This window comes from Populus trichocarpa, chromosome 1 (genome assembly GCF_000002775.5).
Source record: "Populus trichocarpa isolate Nisqually-1 chromosome 1, P.trichocarpa_v4.1, whole genome shotgun sequence".
NCBI lineage: Eukaryota > Viridiplantae > Streptophyta > Magnoliopsida > Malpighiales > Salicaceae > Populus > Populus trichocarpa.
Window position 1 is genome coordinate 23,439,682 of NC_037285.2, and position 19,818 is coordinate 23,459,499.

At 31.2% G+C, this 19,818-nt stretch overlaps 2 protein-coding genes and 1 long non-coding RNA gene across 6 annotated transcripts in view; 1 reads left to right on the forward strand and 2 right to left on the reverse strand.

Annotated features, from left to right (window-relative positions):
- Positions 1-19,818, forward strand: part of LOC18095142 (MADS-box transcription factor 23) — a 97,205-nt gene that overhangs the window by 67,448 nt on the left and 9,939 nt on the right. For 2 of the 4 annotated variants that reach the window (XM_024588216.2, XM_024588226.2), the window contains exons 1-2: positions 16,023-16,136; positions 16,546-16,800. The exons of 1 other annotated variant lie outside the window; for it this stretch is intronic. In XM_024588216.2, the coding sequence (XP_024443984.1) occupies positions 16,619-16,800 (182 nt within the window). In that variant the 5' untranslated portion in view covers positions 16,023-16,136; positions 16,546-16,618. Of the gene's footprint in view, positions 1-16,003; positions 16,137-16,545; positions 16,801-19,818 lie in introns of those variants that run through there. One more of the 4 variants, XM_006369631.3, reaches the window with a different exon arrangement.
- Positions 1,823-3,787, reverse strand: LOC112328949 (uncharacterized). The gene is made up of 2 exons (XR_002984346.2): positions 3,160-3,787; positions 1,823-2,140 (listed from the first exon to the last, which is right to left on the reverse strand). It is a non-coding gene; the product is annotated as an uncharacterized LOC112328949 (long non-coding RNA).
- LOC7470795 (bark agglutinin I polypeptide A-like) lies at positions 6,897-7,534 on the reverse strand. The gene has a single exon (XM_052456263.1). The coding sequence runs from the start codon at positions 7,476-7,478 to the stop codon at positions 6,933-6,935; it is 546 nt and encodes a 181-aa protein (XP_052312223.1). The 5' UTR covers positions 7,479-7,534; the 3' UTR covers positions 6,897-6,932.

Consider the following 19,818-nt stretch of genomic DNA (forward strand, 5'->3'; position numbering starts at 1 on the left):
AGTTTTTTTTCTTCTTATAGGTTTTTTTCTTTTATTTTTTCTTTTTAATTAATATTTTTTTTGTTTAATTTAGTTCATTAATATTAATTTTTTTTTTCTATTTAGTTATCGACTGATGCCTTTAGTTTTTCTTTTTTTTTCTTTTTTTTGTCGTTTTTATGCTTTTTCACTGTGGACTGCACAGTGCAGTCCACAGTGAAAAGGTTGATGCCTTTTGTTTGTTGTTTTTTTCCTTTTTAATTTTTTTCCTTTTAATTTGGTTTGTTTATGTTAATATTTTTTTATTTAGTTATAAGACTTTTATAACACAGATCTCAGGTTTGACAGGTTAGCCCAGTTAGTTCATTTTTTTTCTTTTTTGTCATTAGCTTTTTTCTTCATATAGGTTTTTTCTTCTTTGTTTTTCCCTTTTTAATTAATTTTTTTTTAATTTAGTTTGTTGATATTAAATTTCTTTTTATTTAGTTATCAGACTTTCATAACACGGATTTCAGGTTTGACGGGTTAACCCAGTTAATTTAGATTTCTTTTTCTTTTTCTTTTTCTTTTTCTTCATTAGTTTTTTTCTTCCTATAGGTTTTTTTTTCTTTTAACCCAGTTAGTTTTTTTTTCTTTTTACTTTTTTGCCGTTTTTATGCCTTTGACTGTGGACTGCACAGTGCAATCCACAGTGAAAAAGCTTATACCTTTTGTTTTTTTCTTTTTAATTAATTTTTTTCATTTAATTTAGTTTGTTAATGTTAAATTTTTTTCTATTTAGTTATCAAACTTTCATGATACGGATCCCAAATTTGACGGGTTAGCCCAGTTAATTCTAGGTAACCCGTCAATTTTTGTTTTTTCCATTTAGTTATCAAACTTTCATGACACGAATCCAAGGTTTGACGAGTTAACCTGGTTTGAAAGGTTAACCCAGTTAATTCAAAAAAAAATTTCTTCATTAGTTTTTTTCTTCATGTTGGTTTTTTTTCTATGTTTTTTTTAATTAATCTATTTAATTATCACACTTTTATGATACGACCTTGCAGCCAGACCCACATCCAAGGCTATTGGGTCTGGTATTGCAGTCAGACCCACTTAAACTTGGATCATTCAAGTTTAATGTTATTATTAATATTATAAATATTACTCTTGGGTCAGGCGTTGCAGCCAAACCCAAGACTATTGGGTATAACTTTCCAGAAAGACCTAAAATTTTTAGATTTTAGCTTTTTTTGATATTTTTTATGTAAAAAAATAGACTCGCAGCATCACGCGGATCATGTAACTAGTATATATCTATTTTTAAACTAGCTCAATAAATTTAATTTAGATATTCTTTAAAATAATAAATTATTTTTCAACAACTTCGACAATGCATGCGACAAAAAAATATTATCAAAGCACACAAATAAGCTTTGCCGCCCTGGCATTTGGTGTGCTAGACTGGGCATTTGTGCTTCCACTTGAATTGCTCTCTTACAGAAGGTATTAGATGAAGCTTCATATGATCACACCATAGCCAGAGTCATCAAACATGTCATCTCACCGTATCAGATTCTCCACGCGAAACTCCAGGAGCAGCTTCAAGAAGCCTTCCTCTTCCCGTATAGCTCCCGAATTCGATTAACTAAATTCACTTTTAACACTTACGCCTGAGGCTTTACTACTTTTCTGCAACAACCAAATCTCTAATGCCAGCACCCCAAAGATGATAACATCAGATTCCTTGTTTCCCTTGCTTGTGAGAATACCAATGATATATCTAGTGAGAGTGGTGACAATGTAGTTGACATGATTATGAGAACTGTACAATATATTTTACTAAGTGGAAGGGCTAAGATTTAGCAGTTGAGCCGGGTGGCTAATTTATAAATCTTTAAACAGAGTGAACTTAAACTGTTCAATTGGACATGAATTTGTACTCAGTTTCAAAGAAAATCAATTTACAGAAAACACGTGAAAATTGATCAGTACAATAAAAGGGGCAAAATTAAATATTTTAACTGGATAAGAATCTCAAATTAATTACACTGGTCATCAATTTAGCCTTCGTGTGGAAGCATGGCAGATGCAGAAGATGCTGAAGAAGATGTGGTGAACTGGGAAGAATTAGTGTTGTAACTATAACTTGAAGATTTGTTCATCCCTCCTTCAGAATCTGCAAGGCCATAGGACATTATTGCAAGTGAAGATCAGATATTGGCGGGGCGAAATATGACGGCACGGGCATCTTTGATGGGAGAATAGGCAATGGAGCATCAAAATTAAGTATGTGAAGTGATTGCCGAATTGAGGGTCTAAGATGTTCATCCGGATGAGCACTGTCGCACTCGACATCACGGCAACTTTAAAATATTATTAATTCTTTGAAAAGAATGGATTTCTGGCATCATGTTCTTTGATGGGAAACGGTCTTGTTTAAGGAGTCGCCACCTAGTATTATGGTCACTAGGAACCCTAACTGATCAATAGAGATTCTATAGTTCGGGACTGGTTACGTAAAAGGAAAGATATTATCACCCCTTAAACGTCCTGCCTGAGGCAGACTGCATTGCTGGTCTTGTCATAAATTGCTAACATTTTGTTGGTTTATGCTATGATGGTTTGCGTGTAATATTCCTGACTCTGGCGCTAGTGAATATTTAACTACAGATACTTCCAACTCTGGCGTTGGTAAATATTACGTAGCTATAAAAACAAAATAAATTTTAATCAGTATTTTTTATTCCTGACTCTGATGTCGGTGAAAAAAAAAATTATTTTTACGCATACACAATTTTTTATTTTTCTAGCTGAATAAAATAAAATACAATGAATAAAAATAATATAAATTTAAACCAGTATTTTTATTCCTGACTCTGGCATCAGTGAATAAACCAATAAATTTATATTATTTTTATTCATACATACACATTTTATTTTTTATTTTTCTACGTTTTTTATTTATATTTTTTGGGCTGGGCCCAGCTCAGCTCATATGGGCTGGGCTGGACCCAGCCAGCCCGGCCAGGTCACTGGCCCAAGCCATTGACCGGCTGGGCAAAGACAGATGAAGCACGCGTGGAGTGGCTCCACGCGTGCATCAATGCACAGTGCGAAGGTAATTAATTTACCTTCGCACAGTGCAACGTTACATTCAAATTGAATGTGCAAAGAAACGAAAGAAAAATGACTTACCTGTTCTCTGGAGACGGAGTGGATGGTGGCAGCGCGGTGGCCCTCCTCTGCTTATAGATTTCCCTCCTGCTTTCCTTTGCTTCTGTGCCCGCTGTTCCCTTTTTTCCTTTGTTTTTCCCTGCTTTCTCGGTCCTTGCGATGAAGAACTGAAGACGGTGCTGGCTTCTCCCTTCAAATCTGGGTCTGGGTTTTGTGTTGTGTTTTTGCTCTGTGTTTTTCGTTTTTCACCGTGCGTTCCTCGTCTTCCACTCGTCCTCTGTTCTTGGCCTATTCGTCAAAATCCCCTTCCTGGTTCTGTTTCTTCCTCTGTTCTTTTCTCCGGTTTCTGGTTTTTCGTCTGGGTTTAGCTTCAGTTCTGCCCCTCCCTGTTTTCGTCTTTCACCCCTGTTCTTGGCCTGTTCGTCCCTCTCTGTTTTCTGGGTTTTTTTACTCTGGGTTTTACTTCAGTTCTTTTCTCTGGTTTTCGGTCCCACAAATCCCCCACTGGTTCTGTTTTTCTCCTCTCATTTTTCGGCCCCTTGTTCTGGGTTTTCTTCTCCCTTTTATAGAGAAATTTGCCCCTCAACCAGTCCTGCCTTTGCAGGACTGTTATTCAAATCACGAACGGGATCATGGGCAAGAGACGTGGTCCATGATTTGCTGCAGATTTCCTGTTGAATCGGCTTCATCCGCGCAAACGTAGGGGACGATGAACAATGCTTCCAAAACGGCGCCGTTGTGTCCTTGGGCATGGCTGTTTTCCAATTTAGCCCCTAAACAGTTTAAACTTAACAATTGGGATCCTAATCAGAAACAATTGATTTCTAATTGTGCCCTTGGATTAAATTCAATTGAATCCTTGAGTTATAGCGCCATTTACACAACAGTCCTAGGTGTTTGGACTATTCAATTTGGTCCTTGAACTTTAATTTTCTAGTAATCTTTCCTTGAATCAGCTCTAAACTTTGATATTTTTTCAATTACATCCCTAATTCCTTTAATTAATTAAATTAAAGTTTAATTAAGTCTTCAAACTTATTAATTCTTCAATTAAACTCTTGATTTCATTAATTAAAATAATCTAAATTTTAATTAAATCAATTCTCCAATTAAGCCCTTGATTTAATTAATTAAACTAATCCAGAGTTTAATTAAATTTTTAAACTTCCAATCATATTGCTCTTAACCCAAATTTTAATTCATTCTTTATTTATTTTATTTTTATTTGTTTTTTTATTTTATTTTTAAAAAAAATAAAATAATTAAAATAAAAAATTAGGGTATAACATGCACACGAAAGCCCGTCTATCATCAAGCGTTCCATCTGCGTCTTATTAAAATCTCCGCATAGTCTTGGGTCAACTGCTTCAAGTAGCTTCCCTTCACCATAGAGCTCCCAAACCCACTGCACCATGGACACTTGATCTTCATTACTGGCCTTTGGGTTGATAGGTGTTCTTCCACAAGCTATTTCCAATGCAACAATTCCAAAACTGTAAACATCTGACTCTCTGCTGGCCTTGCCTGTCATTGTACACTCTGGAGCCTTGTAGCCCATAGTCCCTGCTAAAACTGTTGTTTGAGAACCTTTTCCATGGTCTACAAGCCTAGCCAAACCAAAATCCCCCAGCTTAGCATTGAATTCTGAGTCCAACATAATGTTGCTAGACTTTATATCTCTATGCACCACACATTGTTCCCATTCTTCATGCAAGTACAACAGCCCCGATGCCAAGCCTTGCACAATTTTGTACCTCACCTCCCATGTCAACAAGCTAGTTTCTTCGAAAAGATGGGAGTCTAAGCTGCCATGAGGCATGAATTCGTAAACAAGTAAAAGCTCCCTTCTTTCATGACACCAACCAATGAGTTGGACTAAGTTTCTGTGCCTCAATCGGCTGATGATCTTTACCTCTGCTGCATATTCTTTAATCCCTTGTTTAGAACCTCTTGATACTCTCTTCACCGCAACGAATGAATCAATCTCCTTCAAAAAACCTTTATAGACACCACCGAACCCACCCTCACCTAGCTTCTCTTCATCCTTGAAGTTATTTGTAGCTCGAGCCAATTCTTGGTAAGGGAACTTCTTTGGTCCTGTTCCCCTTTCAAATTCATCATCCATGTACTCTTCAAGGACATGACCACCTTCTTCATCTTCTTCGTGCCCACACATAAACTTAATAACAAACCCAACCAAAGCGGCCCCAACAACTATATATAGCACCACCCCCAACACCCAATCCAACTGCCAGTCCTGTCCTGTTCTTTTTCCGATTCCTACGTGAACCACCATTTGGCGGAGAAGCTGCAGCTGGATCTATTGGATTGGTAACATTATCATCAATTTCTAAGCTTGAACTAAAATCCCACGAGTAAAGGGTATGTATGGCAAATAAATCTCCTGTTGAAGCAGAAAAGCCAAAACGAACTCTTTCTGGTAGGTAATCCCTCAAACTAACTATTTGACTAAGGAATTGCATTTCTACAGTGTTATTTCTATAACCAGTGAAGGCGACACTCAGATTATGAGTACTTGAATTATAACTAATCGAAGCGTTATTTCTTCTCCCTCCACTAATATCACACAGCCAGGGGCGGAAGGAAAGGGGGCAAGCAGGGGCCGGGCCCCCCCTAAAATATTCCGTCCCTGTATATATATATAATTAGGTAATTTTATATATATATATATATATATATATATATATATATATATATATATATATATTAATTATTAGGTAATTAAGTGTGGATGATGTTTTTTATTCTACAAAGGTGAGTTTTTTTAGTGTGATTTTTCAATTTGATTTTTTTAAAATTAATTTATGTAACCCTAATATAAATCCTGTAAATATAAAATTATTATTTTGCGCAATAAATTTTGCAGCCGGTCAAAAACAAAAATATAAATATAAATCATAAGTAAAATTTTTCAACGGAAAGATTGAAGCAGAGCCATCAATTAATTTATTTTTCATCAAACAAAATAAGGTAACTTAAATTTAAAATCTATTTTTATTTTGTTTTGAGATGTTTGTTAATAATTTGATGAGGTTTTTTTTTATAATTCTACCATTTTTGCTTTTTTTTTTCTCAGATCTATTAATTTTACCAATTATTTTTTAAATTCTTGTTATAGTGCTTTTTTTAATTAATTAGATATATTTTATTGGTTTGTTTTGATTATACTTTGATTGTTTTTATGTTTTGTTTTTAGCAGAATCACCAAAATTATCAATTTTTTCTCACGATATATGTTTTGATTTTAGGTTGAACCATGAGCAAAATAAAAAGAATTTGATTTTTTTTCAAAAAAAATATTGATAACTCGCAGCCTAGTGAACCAACTCCAATATGTAATGTTAAAGTTATGGTTGAGCAACTCCAATACGCCTCAGTTTACAAAGAACCCGCGTTGATTAGTGAGAATAGTTCTTTATTATTTTTTGTTTTATTTCAAAGTTTATCGAACATAAATAATGCTTCGTTTTAGTTAATGTTTCTTATACACTTTGTATGTTTATATTTGATAGATATAAAGATCAACAACATTAAAGTGATGAATATATTATGAAGATGAAATTAACTTCGTTGCTTTGACTCAATTTGGTATTTCTTCGAACCTTTTACCTTATACAAAGATCATTATATATTTATAGTAAGTTATTTAAATAAAATTAAATTATACAGGTTTTTTTTACAACTCATGTACAATAAAGTAAAATAAATATTATATTTTATTATATTAATTATGGCCCCCTAACAAATAATTCTAGCTCCGCCCCTGCACACAGTCAAGTAATATTATTTACAGATTGCATAGAGTTGATGTCAATACCTACATGCTCGCCTGGTGGATCAAAAACATTTTGGAAGATATCGAACTCCACTGCAACAAATTGATTATCCGTTGTGTTTAGTGGCTGATTGTTCCTTAAAAGACCCAGACTTCCACCCTTGGAGAGAAGAGGCGGAAGCTCTTCAGGCCCAAGAAAGAAAGCCAGTCCATCTCCGTATGCAGTTCGACGTTGCGAATCGATGGAAAAAGAGAAATGGGTAGTGAAGTCTGTAAGATTCCCCGAGGCCTCGTCCCAAAGCTGCATCGGTTTGGAATACGTGGCTCGACCGGAACTTAAATTCATATTAGTACCTATTAGACTTTTGGTGAGCCGAACAGCTCCATCTGTAGCAGGAGATGCATCCTTCTCGTATGTAATGTTTGGATCGGCGCCAACAATGAAGCTGGTGAAGTTGAAAGATAATCCACTCGCAGAAGGGATTATTAGTGTGAAGAGAGTTGAGAAAACAAAAGGAAGAAATGGAACAGGAAGCTTTCCCATGAAGGAAGTTTAAATTGTAGTGCTGCAGACAATGTTTGGGGGTTTGGAAAATTGCAGAATTTCTTTCGTTAATAAGGGCGGGTATAAGCGTGGCTGTGACGTTTATTTGCATGAAGGTGTTTGAATTTTTGTTGTTTTTAATTTTTTTTGTTTTAAAATATATTAAAATAATAATTTTTTATTTTAAAAAAATTATTTTTAATATATTAAAATATCTAAAATAGTAAAATAATTTTAAAACACAAAAATAAACTGTAACATTTATTTTCAACCACAATGATGATTTTTTAGGTCTATTTAATATGTTTGTGATTACTTTTTAAAATATGTAGTTCTAGTTTTTTAAAGTAATTTTTATTCAGAAATATTTATTAAAATAATATTTTTATTTTTAAAAAATTATTTTTAATATTATCATATTAAAAAAAACTAAAATTATTAAAATTATATTAATTTAAAATGAAAAAAAAAAATTAATAGTTTTAAAATATAAAAACAAATAGGGTAAAAAATTGTTATTTCTGTGGCCTCAAGTGGAAGTCTTTGTCCATTAGCATTAGTTAAGAGTTGTAGGGCTTTCAATATATAGGCTGCCGTCTGAACAAATCAAGTAAGGAAACCTTCTTGACAATTGACTTGTTGTCTCTGCCGCCTCTGCACACTCTGCAGTGTGAACCAAGTCATTAATTAATAATTTCTTTGTTTAGTTTGTAAATCAATAAAAAGAATTATTCAACGTTGAAAAGAAATATTATTTTTTAAGTGTTAATAATTATATATTTTTACCGTATAAAATAAGATATTTGGCACTTTTAATATTATAATTATATTTGTTAAATTAATTTTTTTTAAACTTATTTATTTTAATTTTTATAATTAATTTTAACATTTATGATTGTTGGGATAAAATTAAATAAGCAGTTATTCAGTTTAATTTAAGATATAATTATTTTTTTAACAGTCATATAATTTTTTTAACGGTCGTAATATTTTATTGTAATGTTTTAAATCTATATGAACTCGTTACTACATAGAGAAAAATATATACAAAACAAATATTTTTTTTTAACTTTTTTTTCTTAATCTTTCAGAGGTTTAAAAGGTCTAGTTGTATATTAAATATGTTTTATTTGTGTGAGACAAATGAACACTTTAAAAATAGTGTTTTTCACACCTCGAAGCTAGCTCTATATTTATTTCCATGCCCAATCAGTTTACTAACATTAACAAAATTAACATTATTAAAAAAACAAAAAAAAAAAACTAAAGAAGAAAGGGGTTTTACTTTACCTCTCTTCATATTACTATATTCATTGCAATATTATCTTTTTTTTCTCTCTTTAATTTGTGTTTTTTTTTTTCAATTTCAATTCTATTCTTCAACATTATATTTATGGGAGATTGTGCTTCATAATTTTTTTAATTCACTTTTATAAGGTTATCCCAGATCCAAGATCCGGACCACAAGTTTGACGGGTTAATTCTATTGACTTGACTTTTTTTATTCTTTTTCTAATTGATTTTTTTTTGTCAATTTCATCATTTAACATTAAGTTGATTGAAAATTAGATTTTGTGATTTGTTTCGGTTTGCTTTCGATGAGATTATCTCTATCTCATGACTCGAGTCACGGGGTTGTCGAGTTAATCCTGGTTTACCTAAGTTGTTTTTTGTTGTTCTTTTTTTTATTGAATTTTATTTTTCAACGCTAGGTTGATTGGGAATTGAGCTTCATAATTTGTCTCAATTTTATTTTATTGTGTTATCCTGGTCTCATAACTCGAGTCACGAGTTTAACAAGTTAACTTGAGTTGACTCTAATCATTTTTTGGGGATCTTTTTTATTAATTTTTTTTATTTCATCCTTCAGCATTAGGCTTATTGAAAATTGAGTTTTGTAATTTGTTTTGATTCGCTTTCTATAAGGTTATCATGATCTCATATCTTGGTATTCAGATTGGCAAGTTAACTCGGGTTGTCTCAATTTTTATTAAAAAAAATCTCATCTTAAATATTTATTTTGAATCAAATTGTCTTTTTACTTATCATCTAGGTTGCCTTTTTAGACCCGCTAAGGTGATCAAGTCACATTAAATCAATTTCTATATAATTTAAAATAAAATTATACTATAAAAAACATTAGCAACACCTAAATAATTTTTTTACATTAAAAAAAATTATTCAACCTGTAGAATAGAGTGTATGTGTCAAATGATGTAGTGATGCACTAAATTAATACGTGAAGTTATTGCTCAAAGGAAAGTAAACAGATACACTTGCTAGAAAAAAAAAAAAAAAAAGACCCAAAGCATAAGTAGCAGCAACTGCAAGCTAGGAATGGACATTTTCAGAGAGAACAACAAAAAAAAAAAAGCACTTAAAGACACAAAATAACACAGTATAAGTGTAGCAAAAGGTTAGTAAAGTGTTGTCCTGCTCGCTACAAACAGGAAATCAGAAATGATTAATACAGAATAGCTAATATCCATGTTAGGAGGAGGTTGCCAGTTCTTTCTAAAGTTACTCTGAGGCAATGAAGGAAATGTCATAATATGGGCACATGTAATGCAGCTGCTCAAACCAATTTGTGTAATTTATCAGGCATTCTCCAACGATTACTGTTATCAATTAGCCTAACCCAGTTTTTATCCAATAATATTATTGCTTCTTTTAAGGTTTGTTTTCGATTATTCAACATCATCCAAGTTCTTACAGAACAATGATGGGCTGCATTTCATTATGTTACGGATATTGAGATTTTTGTTTCGAACTGGTGGTAGAATTCAATAGTATCTAAAGTTCATAATCCACGGCATTCTCACCGAGATAACCTTTCAATCTCCCCTCTATTTCTCCTTCTCGCTTACCTATTATTTCCAAGTTTTTCTATCATACATCCTTGTTGAAAAACAACTAAAACAAAACGTGGAATCAATGTAGCTCCATTCATATTTTTCTATTATTTTGTCTGTCCTGTTGAAAAATTCATGTTTTAAATCAGGGTTATTTTGATATTTTCACAAGGTATATTAATTATTATTGATTTGTTCAGGAGTATTTTCATTTATTCAATGTTTTAATGAATAGTAAAATAACCAAAATACCCCCTGGAGTTATAAAAAATAAGTGGCCTCAGGTATAGGTATTTAGGTATTTTTGTTTTTTCATACACAGTAGAATTACACATGTATCTTTGGATGCAAGACATTGAATTCATTATATTAAAGGGTATTTGGATCTTTTCATATGGTGTATTAGTTTAGTCATTACTGATTTGTTTGGGGGTATTTTCATTTATTCAATGTTTTAATAAACAGTAAAATAACCAAAATACCACCAGGAGTTAGAAAAAAATAAGTGGTCTCTGGCAAGAGTATTTAGAAATTTTTGTATTTTTATACATACTAAAACTACACATGTACCTTTGGATGCAAGACGTAGAATTCACTGTAGTCAGGGGTATTTGGTTATTTTAGCCTTGATTTTTTGTTAATTATAAGTTTGGTTGAGGGTAGTAACGTAATTTATAATTAAAATAATAATTTTATATTTAAAAAGTTGTTGGCAGTTGCAGAACACGCGCCCCCCGTTGGAGTCACTGCACATTTTGGGCAGCGTATGCGGTGGTTTCTAGCGGTGAAAAATAGGCTTCCATCGTCTCAGTTTATTCCTCGTCGTTTTCTCTTTCATTATAAGCAGCACGTGTTCTTCAAATGTGGCTAGTGTATCACCGATGATCTTTTTTTTTTCTTTCTTCATTTCTCTATCCTGCCCCGGTAAATATATTATGGTCCTCATTGTTATTGTTATTTCAGATTCAGACCTTTTAACTTTGATTACTATTTTTAGTCATTTTTTATTTTGTTGAAGTTTTGTTTATTTTCAATTTAACCCTTGGTGTTTAATTTATATATATAAGGTATTTCGATTCGGTTTTTCTACTTTTAATTTTTAATTTTTTTCCTTTACCTTTTTGTCAAAGTTATTATGTCTTTCAATTTTATCCCTCAAATCAAGTTCATATTTTTTATTTTTTCAATAATAATAATAATAATGAAGATAATAATATTATTGATGATAATAGTAATAGCGATGATGATAAAAATAAATGTGATAATAATTATAAAAAAAGTAATGAAAATAATAATATTATTGATGATAACAACAACAACAATTAAAATAGTAATAATGATAATGATGATGATGATGATGATAATAATATTATTAATGATAGTAGTGATATAATAATAATAATAATAATAATAATAATAATAATAATATGAGAGAAGAAGAAGAAGAAGAAGAAAATTAGTGATGATAATACAAATACTAATAATAGTTGTTGGGATGATAGTGATAATGACAATGGTAATAACAACAATAATAATAATAGTGATGATGATGATGATTGTGGTAATGGTTGTTAAAATAATGATAATATTAATATGAATGCTTTTATTATTACGAATAATGATAAAATTAGCAATAATTGTTGTGGTGGTGATAACAACAACAATAATATTGATGGTATTACGTATATATTAATAATGTTAGTGATATTGATTTTAATCTTCATTTTTTGAATTGATATTTTTTAAAATCCTTTCTAGCATGGTCTCGTGAGAAATAAATAGTTCTCCATGTGCATACCAACACATGTATTCATCCATTACTAAATCATAAATCCATACAACAAGTTTGTTTGATAAAAAACAATAAAACAAATAAACACCCAAACAAAATACATATACTAAAAAAATATGCAATAAAAAAAAACTAACAATTTAAAATTGTGTTCATATTAAAAAAAGGATAGATTTGCTTACTTAAAATGAAAAATCTTCAATAAAATTTCAATTAGGACACGAATGTTGTCAAATAGAGTGTTGTTGTGATTGAAAAAGTTGTGGGAGGATGAATTGTGTTGAGATGAGAGGGGGAATGTGGGGGGGGGGGGGGAGGGGGTTGTTTTGTTGTAGAGAATTTTTCAAGGAAGAAGTAGAAATAGGGGAGGGGGGAAAGGAGGGTCGAGCGTCAGGTCATATATTAAATACTACCGATCGATTTTTGATGGAATTATTTTGATGGTAACTTCATCGATAATTCTGTTGGTATCAATGTCACGTCACTATATGGTTTGCCTGTTTGAATCCCGCTGTAATTCTATCAATAACGGCGTCTATAAAAACTTATACGTCATCTTACTCTTTGATTTTTTTATTCTTTCTATTCCGACTAAGATTCTTTTGGTATATACCGACGATATATTTTCATCAGTATTTACCGATGAAGTTAACGATGGACAAATTCAGTCGATAAAAAGCACCGCAAAATACCGAGGGATATTTTATTCTTACACTTATATAATTACATTTGGATTTTTCTAAAGTTTGCCATAATGGGAAAATAACAACAATTGATTATAATAATAAACTATTTTATAAATGAGAAACAATATTTAAAGAACGGTGATAAACATGAGAAAAAATAAACAAGAAAAAGTTAAAATCCATCCGAATAGCATTTGCTTGCTTCGGATAAACATGGAGACTAATAAAGGTATTATAATTAAATACAAACTTTCTTGTAAGATAAATTATAATATTGAACCTGTTAATCTTTAAGAAAATCATAAGACTTGAAGATAATTTATTTCCCAAGACCGAACTTACTAATACTTTTTTATAAAATTCTATTAAAAAAAGTCGCATATAAAATTCATTCATCATTGAATGATATATATATATATATATATATATATATATATATATATATATATATAGTAAACATAAACATCTGTTTTTTTTTCTCATTAAGGAGATCTATCACCATTGGTAATTGATAAATTAATAATCTTGTCATGAAATTGAGCTAGAAACCCTGATTGGATTAAATATCGAAATATATATATCATAAAGAAAAGAGAATATTCTACTTTGATGAACAATTTGAGAAATCAGCCAAATGGGAACCAGAAATGGCAAGAAATAAACTTGTTTTAGAAATCCCAGGAAATGTTTTAGGTCTCTGCAGGTTGATGAATGCACAGATCAATGATTGTGTTGATGATTGACACTTGGCCAAGCTCTTGCCCACAAGTAAGCATGGAGCTTTAAATATTAGTTTAATGCTAAATGGTTGGTTAATCCAAGGGCCTAATTGGCGATTAAGGAAACATCTTTTATCTCCATTGGACAGCAGAATCTCCTTCACGTGGTCTCTCCCCCGATCACAGGTTTAGGCACAAAGTCCCATATTTAATAATTTTAATTTTAGCGTGTTGGTTTGTGTAAACAATTACCTGATAGTACGAGGCTGCTTTAATAAAGGGTTTCCTGTGCGATAATGTTCTCTTGTTTTCCTTCTGTTATTGGGTGACTTTTTTGAAAAAATTTAGGAATCAAGATTTGAACTGGCTTAGCAGTTCAAGCTTATCTACCCTTTAGTGTTTTCTATTTCATATTATCAATACAAATCATAAAAGCAAAATATAATTTGGTCAGATCCCAAGTTTTATAAGATTAAAAATTTACTATTTGAAATCTTGAGGGGTAACTCAATTAATCAAGTATTAAGTTTGATCTTCAATAATTACGAGTTTGAGTCATTTCAGGGTCATTGGAGACTTACATAGTCATTAACTTCAGGTCTCGTGGGATTAGTCGAGGTACACATAAACTGACCCGGACACCCACGTTAATCTTACAAAAAAAAAAAATTACTATTTGAACAAAACTTTTATTTCATTTTTAATTTTCAAGATAAATTAAATTATATTTGTATTGTTGGATCGGGCACATCAAAATTATATATTTGTAATCTTTGAATTCATTATCTCATATCAAAACTATATCTTTCTCTAGCTAAAACTTAGGTAAATTATCCTTATTTGAATAGGTGATGCTTTCATTGTTTTTTTTTTTTTTTTTTGTGCAATCATCCTTTTGGATTCCAATAAAAGATGATGATGTGAATAACAAATGCATTGATTATAATTCAATACTCAAATATTAATATCCATTAAATTTTTATTTGATTTTATGTTTTAAGAATGTTTTTTAAAAAAATTAATATTATTTTAATATGATGGTATAAAAAAATATTATTTTAATATATTTTTTAAAAAATATATTTTAAAAAATAATTACTACTAGAGTCTTAATCACCTTCGAGCTAGTCTAATAAAAACAAGAGAAATTTATATATTAAACTAAACACTGCCAATAACCCCCCTTTGACATAAAGGTATTATAAATTAACAAGAGGGGTTATGAAAAACGTGTACCTAACCTCCCCATGGCCAAAATGTCGAGAGAGGGCCCTCTTTTTTTAAAAAAAAAAAATGAAAGCAAATATGATGACAATATTCCGATCCGCAAGCCGATACACCATTATAAAATATCTGAAAAAAATCACATCAATAGACTACTAGAACCCTAACTAATAAAATCCATCTAATGGTCTAATAGTAAAAATTTGGGATCAAGAGGTTTACTTCCTTTGTGATTTCAGGTTCGAGCCCTGTGGTTGCTCATATGATGGCCACTGGAGGCTTACATGGTCGTTAACTTCAGGGTCCGTGGGATTAGTTGAAGTGCACGCAAGCTGACCCAGACATCCATGTTAAACTAAAAAAATAAAAATTATTTGAGAGTTGATCTCCAACGTTTTCCAAAAAGAATATTTAATTAGTTTACTCAAAAGAATTTGATATGTGCTTATCAGTATTATGTTTGTTATTTTACTTTAATTAAACTTTCCAGTTATCACTAATATTATGGAAAGTTAAATATGTATTTCACCTATTATATCACGTTATAGTATGTTTTAACGAGAAATATTATAAGATTGAGTGAATAACCAGTAATATTCTAGATAAAGATATTATTATTATTTTAACAGAGCATATGTTATGAATTTTTTGAGTTGGGTCCATCTGCCTGGATATAACAAGAACAGAGTCAAATCAACGAAACTGTTTTTTGCAAGGACTAGTTTACCGATTGGGAACAAACACAGGGTCTAAAAATGGGCATGTCCAGTTGTCAACTTGTCATCCTAAAATAAATAAATAAATAAGTCGCCGTGTTTTTGTGACAGCACGTGTCGATAACCTATTAGATAGATAGCTAATATCTCTGCTACCATAAACACACCAAGCATTGAATCCAGGAACAAGGTACGATGATCTTTTTTTTCTCCACTTGCTAGTGTAGCTCTATTGGAATACTCGCTTTCAGCTGTTGACATTTGTCTTTAACAATCTCTTCTCTCCTTCTCAACCCTATATTTGATTCTCTTGACCCTAAACAATGGTCTTTTAGGGCACCTCAGTTTAAAGGCAGTTTGGAAAGTAAAGGTGTTTTTTTTAATTATTGTTTTTTTAATGTTTTGTAAAGTTTTGGCAAGTTGATGTTAAAAATAATTTTGAAAAAATAAAAAATATTATTTTAATATATTAAAAATAAATAACTACTACACTCCTAGATATTATTTTCTTAGATATTCTCTTAAAAAAATATATTTTTAACATTTGATTGGGCAAAACAAATCAACCACTCTAAACTTTCCAGACAAAACATAAGATTGGCATCCTAAACACTTCTCCAAAAGGATAGCGGCTGCTCTTCCTCCTTCCAAACTCCTTACCTAAACCAGGTAAGTTTCTTTCTACTTTTCTGTGTTTTTTTTTTTTTTTTGGTGATAAATAAGTAGGCTCTCTATTTATATACTTTTCTTTCATTAGCTATCTATATGAAGTTATTTTTATTTTATTCTTACTTATTAATCAGCCAGTTACATATATATTCTCCTATCTATACTTAGGTTAATTAATATCGTGTCTTCTTTTCTATTCATAAAAAAAAAATTCATGTTTTAATTACATTTCCTATAGTTTGTGATTCTCAGTTACTTACCTTCTTCTATTTTTTGGAACGATCCCAACTTTCCTGTTTTTATTGATATATATATATATATATATCATTACTTTGGGTTTTAGGGATTGTTGACCTAACTGCTAATTCAATAAGGATTTTCGCTGAAATATTTTTTATAATTAACGTAGTTATGAATTCAGATCTTGGATCTATCTAGTCTAGCAATAAAAAAGAAGAGTGGAAAAATCCCAGAATAGCAAGATGGGGAGAGGGAAGATTGTGATACGCAGGATCGACAATTCGACAAGTAGGCAAGTTACTTTCTCCAAAAGAAGAAGTGGGCTGCTTAAGAAGGCTAAGGAGCTAGCAGTCCTTTGTGATGCGGAAGTTGGAGTAATTGTCTTCTCCAGCACAGGCAAGCTCTATGATCATGCAAACACTAGGTCAGACCTCTCTCTCTCCTCTCTCTATATATATTTTGGTGTATACAGTATGAATAAATAGTTAGGTCATATGTATAGATGTAATTGCTCTTTCTCCTCCGACTTTTATCTCTTTTCCCCTCTTTCATATATGTAATTTGTATTGCAAAACAAGTAGTTCCCATGTTCCGGTGATTAGAATTTTTTTATTTTTACATAAAAGTAGTACAGCTTCCAAAATATGGTTCTGAGTGATAGGATTAGTAGGTTTTCATTACATAAAATCAAGTTACGGCTTTGTGTTGCTAGCTAGGGCTTAATTTCCAGCCGCAAAGACCTTTCTCATATGCATGCATGTTATATATTACTACAGGCACCATTCTCATCAGCGATTCTGAAGGTGAATATCGGTCTGGTAATAGGCCTTGGTCAGTGCTCGGTTTATTTAGTTTTAGAATTAAGCAGCTTGCGCGCAGATGGTAATGGCTGCTTAGTTGGAGTCTGTAAGCACAAGGAGCTTATAGCATCTAGTTTGCACACCTAATTACCTAGCTAGGAAGGGAAATCCTTATTGGTTAGGCCAAACATAAGATAAAATCTGATTAACAGTATGGATAAGCATTGACTGGATAATATTGTAGCCGTAGTACTTATCATGTACGTTTTTAACACTTACTTTTTACATGTAACGTATATATTCGCTTCAATTCTTACAAGATCATCAGTCTGTCAGATAAATCAATAGCAAGTTAGTGCAACTGTATTACAACAATTTTGCATTTCAAAAATATTTAAAAAAAATTTTAAAAAAATTATTTTTTATTTTAAATTAATATTTTTTTTAATGTTTTCAAATATTTTGATATACTAATATTAAAAATAATTTTAAAAAAATAAAAAAATATATTATTTTAATACATTTCCAAAAAAAAAAACCTTAAAAAGCAATATCACCGCACTTTCAAGCAACTTGCTTAAAATCCATCTTTCACACCTTTTATGCCATAACAAGCTATCCAAAGATACTAATGCAAACTTCAAGATATGGGCAGACCATTAAGAGAATACATATATAACTATAACTAGTATTTAGTAAAATCATTCTGGATTTTTATTTAATTGTTTAAAATTTTCAGCCATAAATCAGGATTTGAATATAGTCTGAATGGTCTTTCTTCAAATTAACTAAATTAGTACTTTAAAATATATAAGATATATTGGTCTTGCAAGTCTCAATCCTCAATTAGATTTTACTTGAAGAGAATAAAAGCTAATATAATATAAAATTATTATTGAATTTTCTTAAATTTAGGCATTAAATGGTCTTTTAAGTATTTGTATTATCTATACATATAGAATATAGAATTCGAGGGAACATCTAGAAATTATTTTCCTTATATTATCTTGTGAAACATTTCATTCTCAATGAATCATGTATAGTATAATTCTACACAAAGTAGCCTTAGATTGCTAAAGATGAGACTCTAAATCGAGACCTAATCTCACATATATTCACAGTAGCTCTTTAAAGTTTGAATTTGCCTTGTTCTTTCTAATTTTTCACCCCTCTTTTTTTTTTTTCCTGGAAAATTGTCCATCCATCCATATAGTATAAACTACATTATAGTTTTTTATGATTGTGTATGTATGAAATTATCGTTTACATGGACTATCTTGTAGTTGCTCCAATCTTTGATCTACTATAGTTAAATATATACCTAACAAAATAGTGTTTCCATCTTCTTTTTTTTAGTTTTTAGTTTAATGTGGATATCCGGGTCAGCTTGTGTATACCTCGACTAAAATAGTGTTTTCATCTTTGCTTTCCATGCATGCCTATATGCCTATAAACCCTAGTTTCACACTTGCTCGCTTCACTTGCTTTTGCAAGAGCACCACTAAATTACAAAATCATTAGTATTATTTGGGTATTTAGATTGCAGCTCCCTCTCCCTCTCCACCTCTCTTTTCTCCTGACCAGTACGCTACCGTCTCTATGTACTATTGCGACGTTAAGCAATAATCTTTTCATGCCAAGATAATTTATAAGCAACATAGAAGCTTCCTGGAAGAGTAATGTCCGCGTGCAATGTATGTCAGTGATCAGTAGAATCTAATAATAGTGAGAAAGCTTTGCAACGTGATTGAATAGTTATGTGCATGGTCTTTAGGGAGACCTAAAGTCATTGGGATTAGAGGCTTCTTTTGTTTTCACACCTGCCTTTCCTAACATGGCAGAAACAATACTCTTAGCAAGGCATGGCATTAGGTTTGTCAATAATTGCTATTGAAAACTTGCACCACGGCAAAGAATCTTGATGATAATGAGGATTTCGAACCTTTTAGCCTGACTGGTATTGAGGTATAGAATGAAGTTTTTACCTGAGCTCATAGGAATTAATCTACAGGCGAGGTTCAAAGGAAAAGGCATTGATCGATACCTATGTTGCGACTTGGGAATCAATTGATATGCAACTGTTACACACATTAACAGAAGCAATTAAACTCTTAAATAGTATACAAATTGCATGGGATTGAAATAAATATGTAACCTCAATATAGTTTAGCCTAATGGTTAAGAAGGTACGTATAATCCTTTTCTTGACATTTCTAGATAATAAGTAACTTAAATATTTAGAATTTAGATCCTAAAAAAACTCTAAATAATAATCATATACCCATAAACAAATTATTTGAAGTAATACCATTTGTTTTTCATGGAACAAATTTTATAAGTAATGATGTAAAAAATATGATGATCATGACATGAGGTGATAGTAATTGTCGTAGTTGGGGGTGATGGCGGTGCCCACGGGGATAATGAATCAAAGATAATGTGGTGGTGCGGCGGGAGTGACAAAATTACTTGTACAATTAATGGATATCTAACAAAATCCATGCTAGGATGAGCATGGAGGTATTTTCCTTTTGAATGCCCCTCACCTCTCATAAAGAACTCGAAACCAATTTATTTTTTAAAATTAATACTATTGTCGAGTTTACTTTTTAATTATTTATATTTCATAATGTATTAGATTT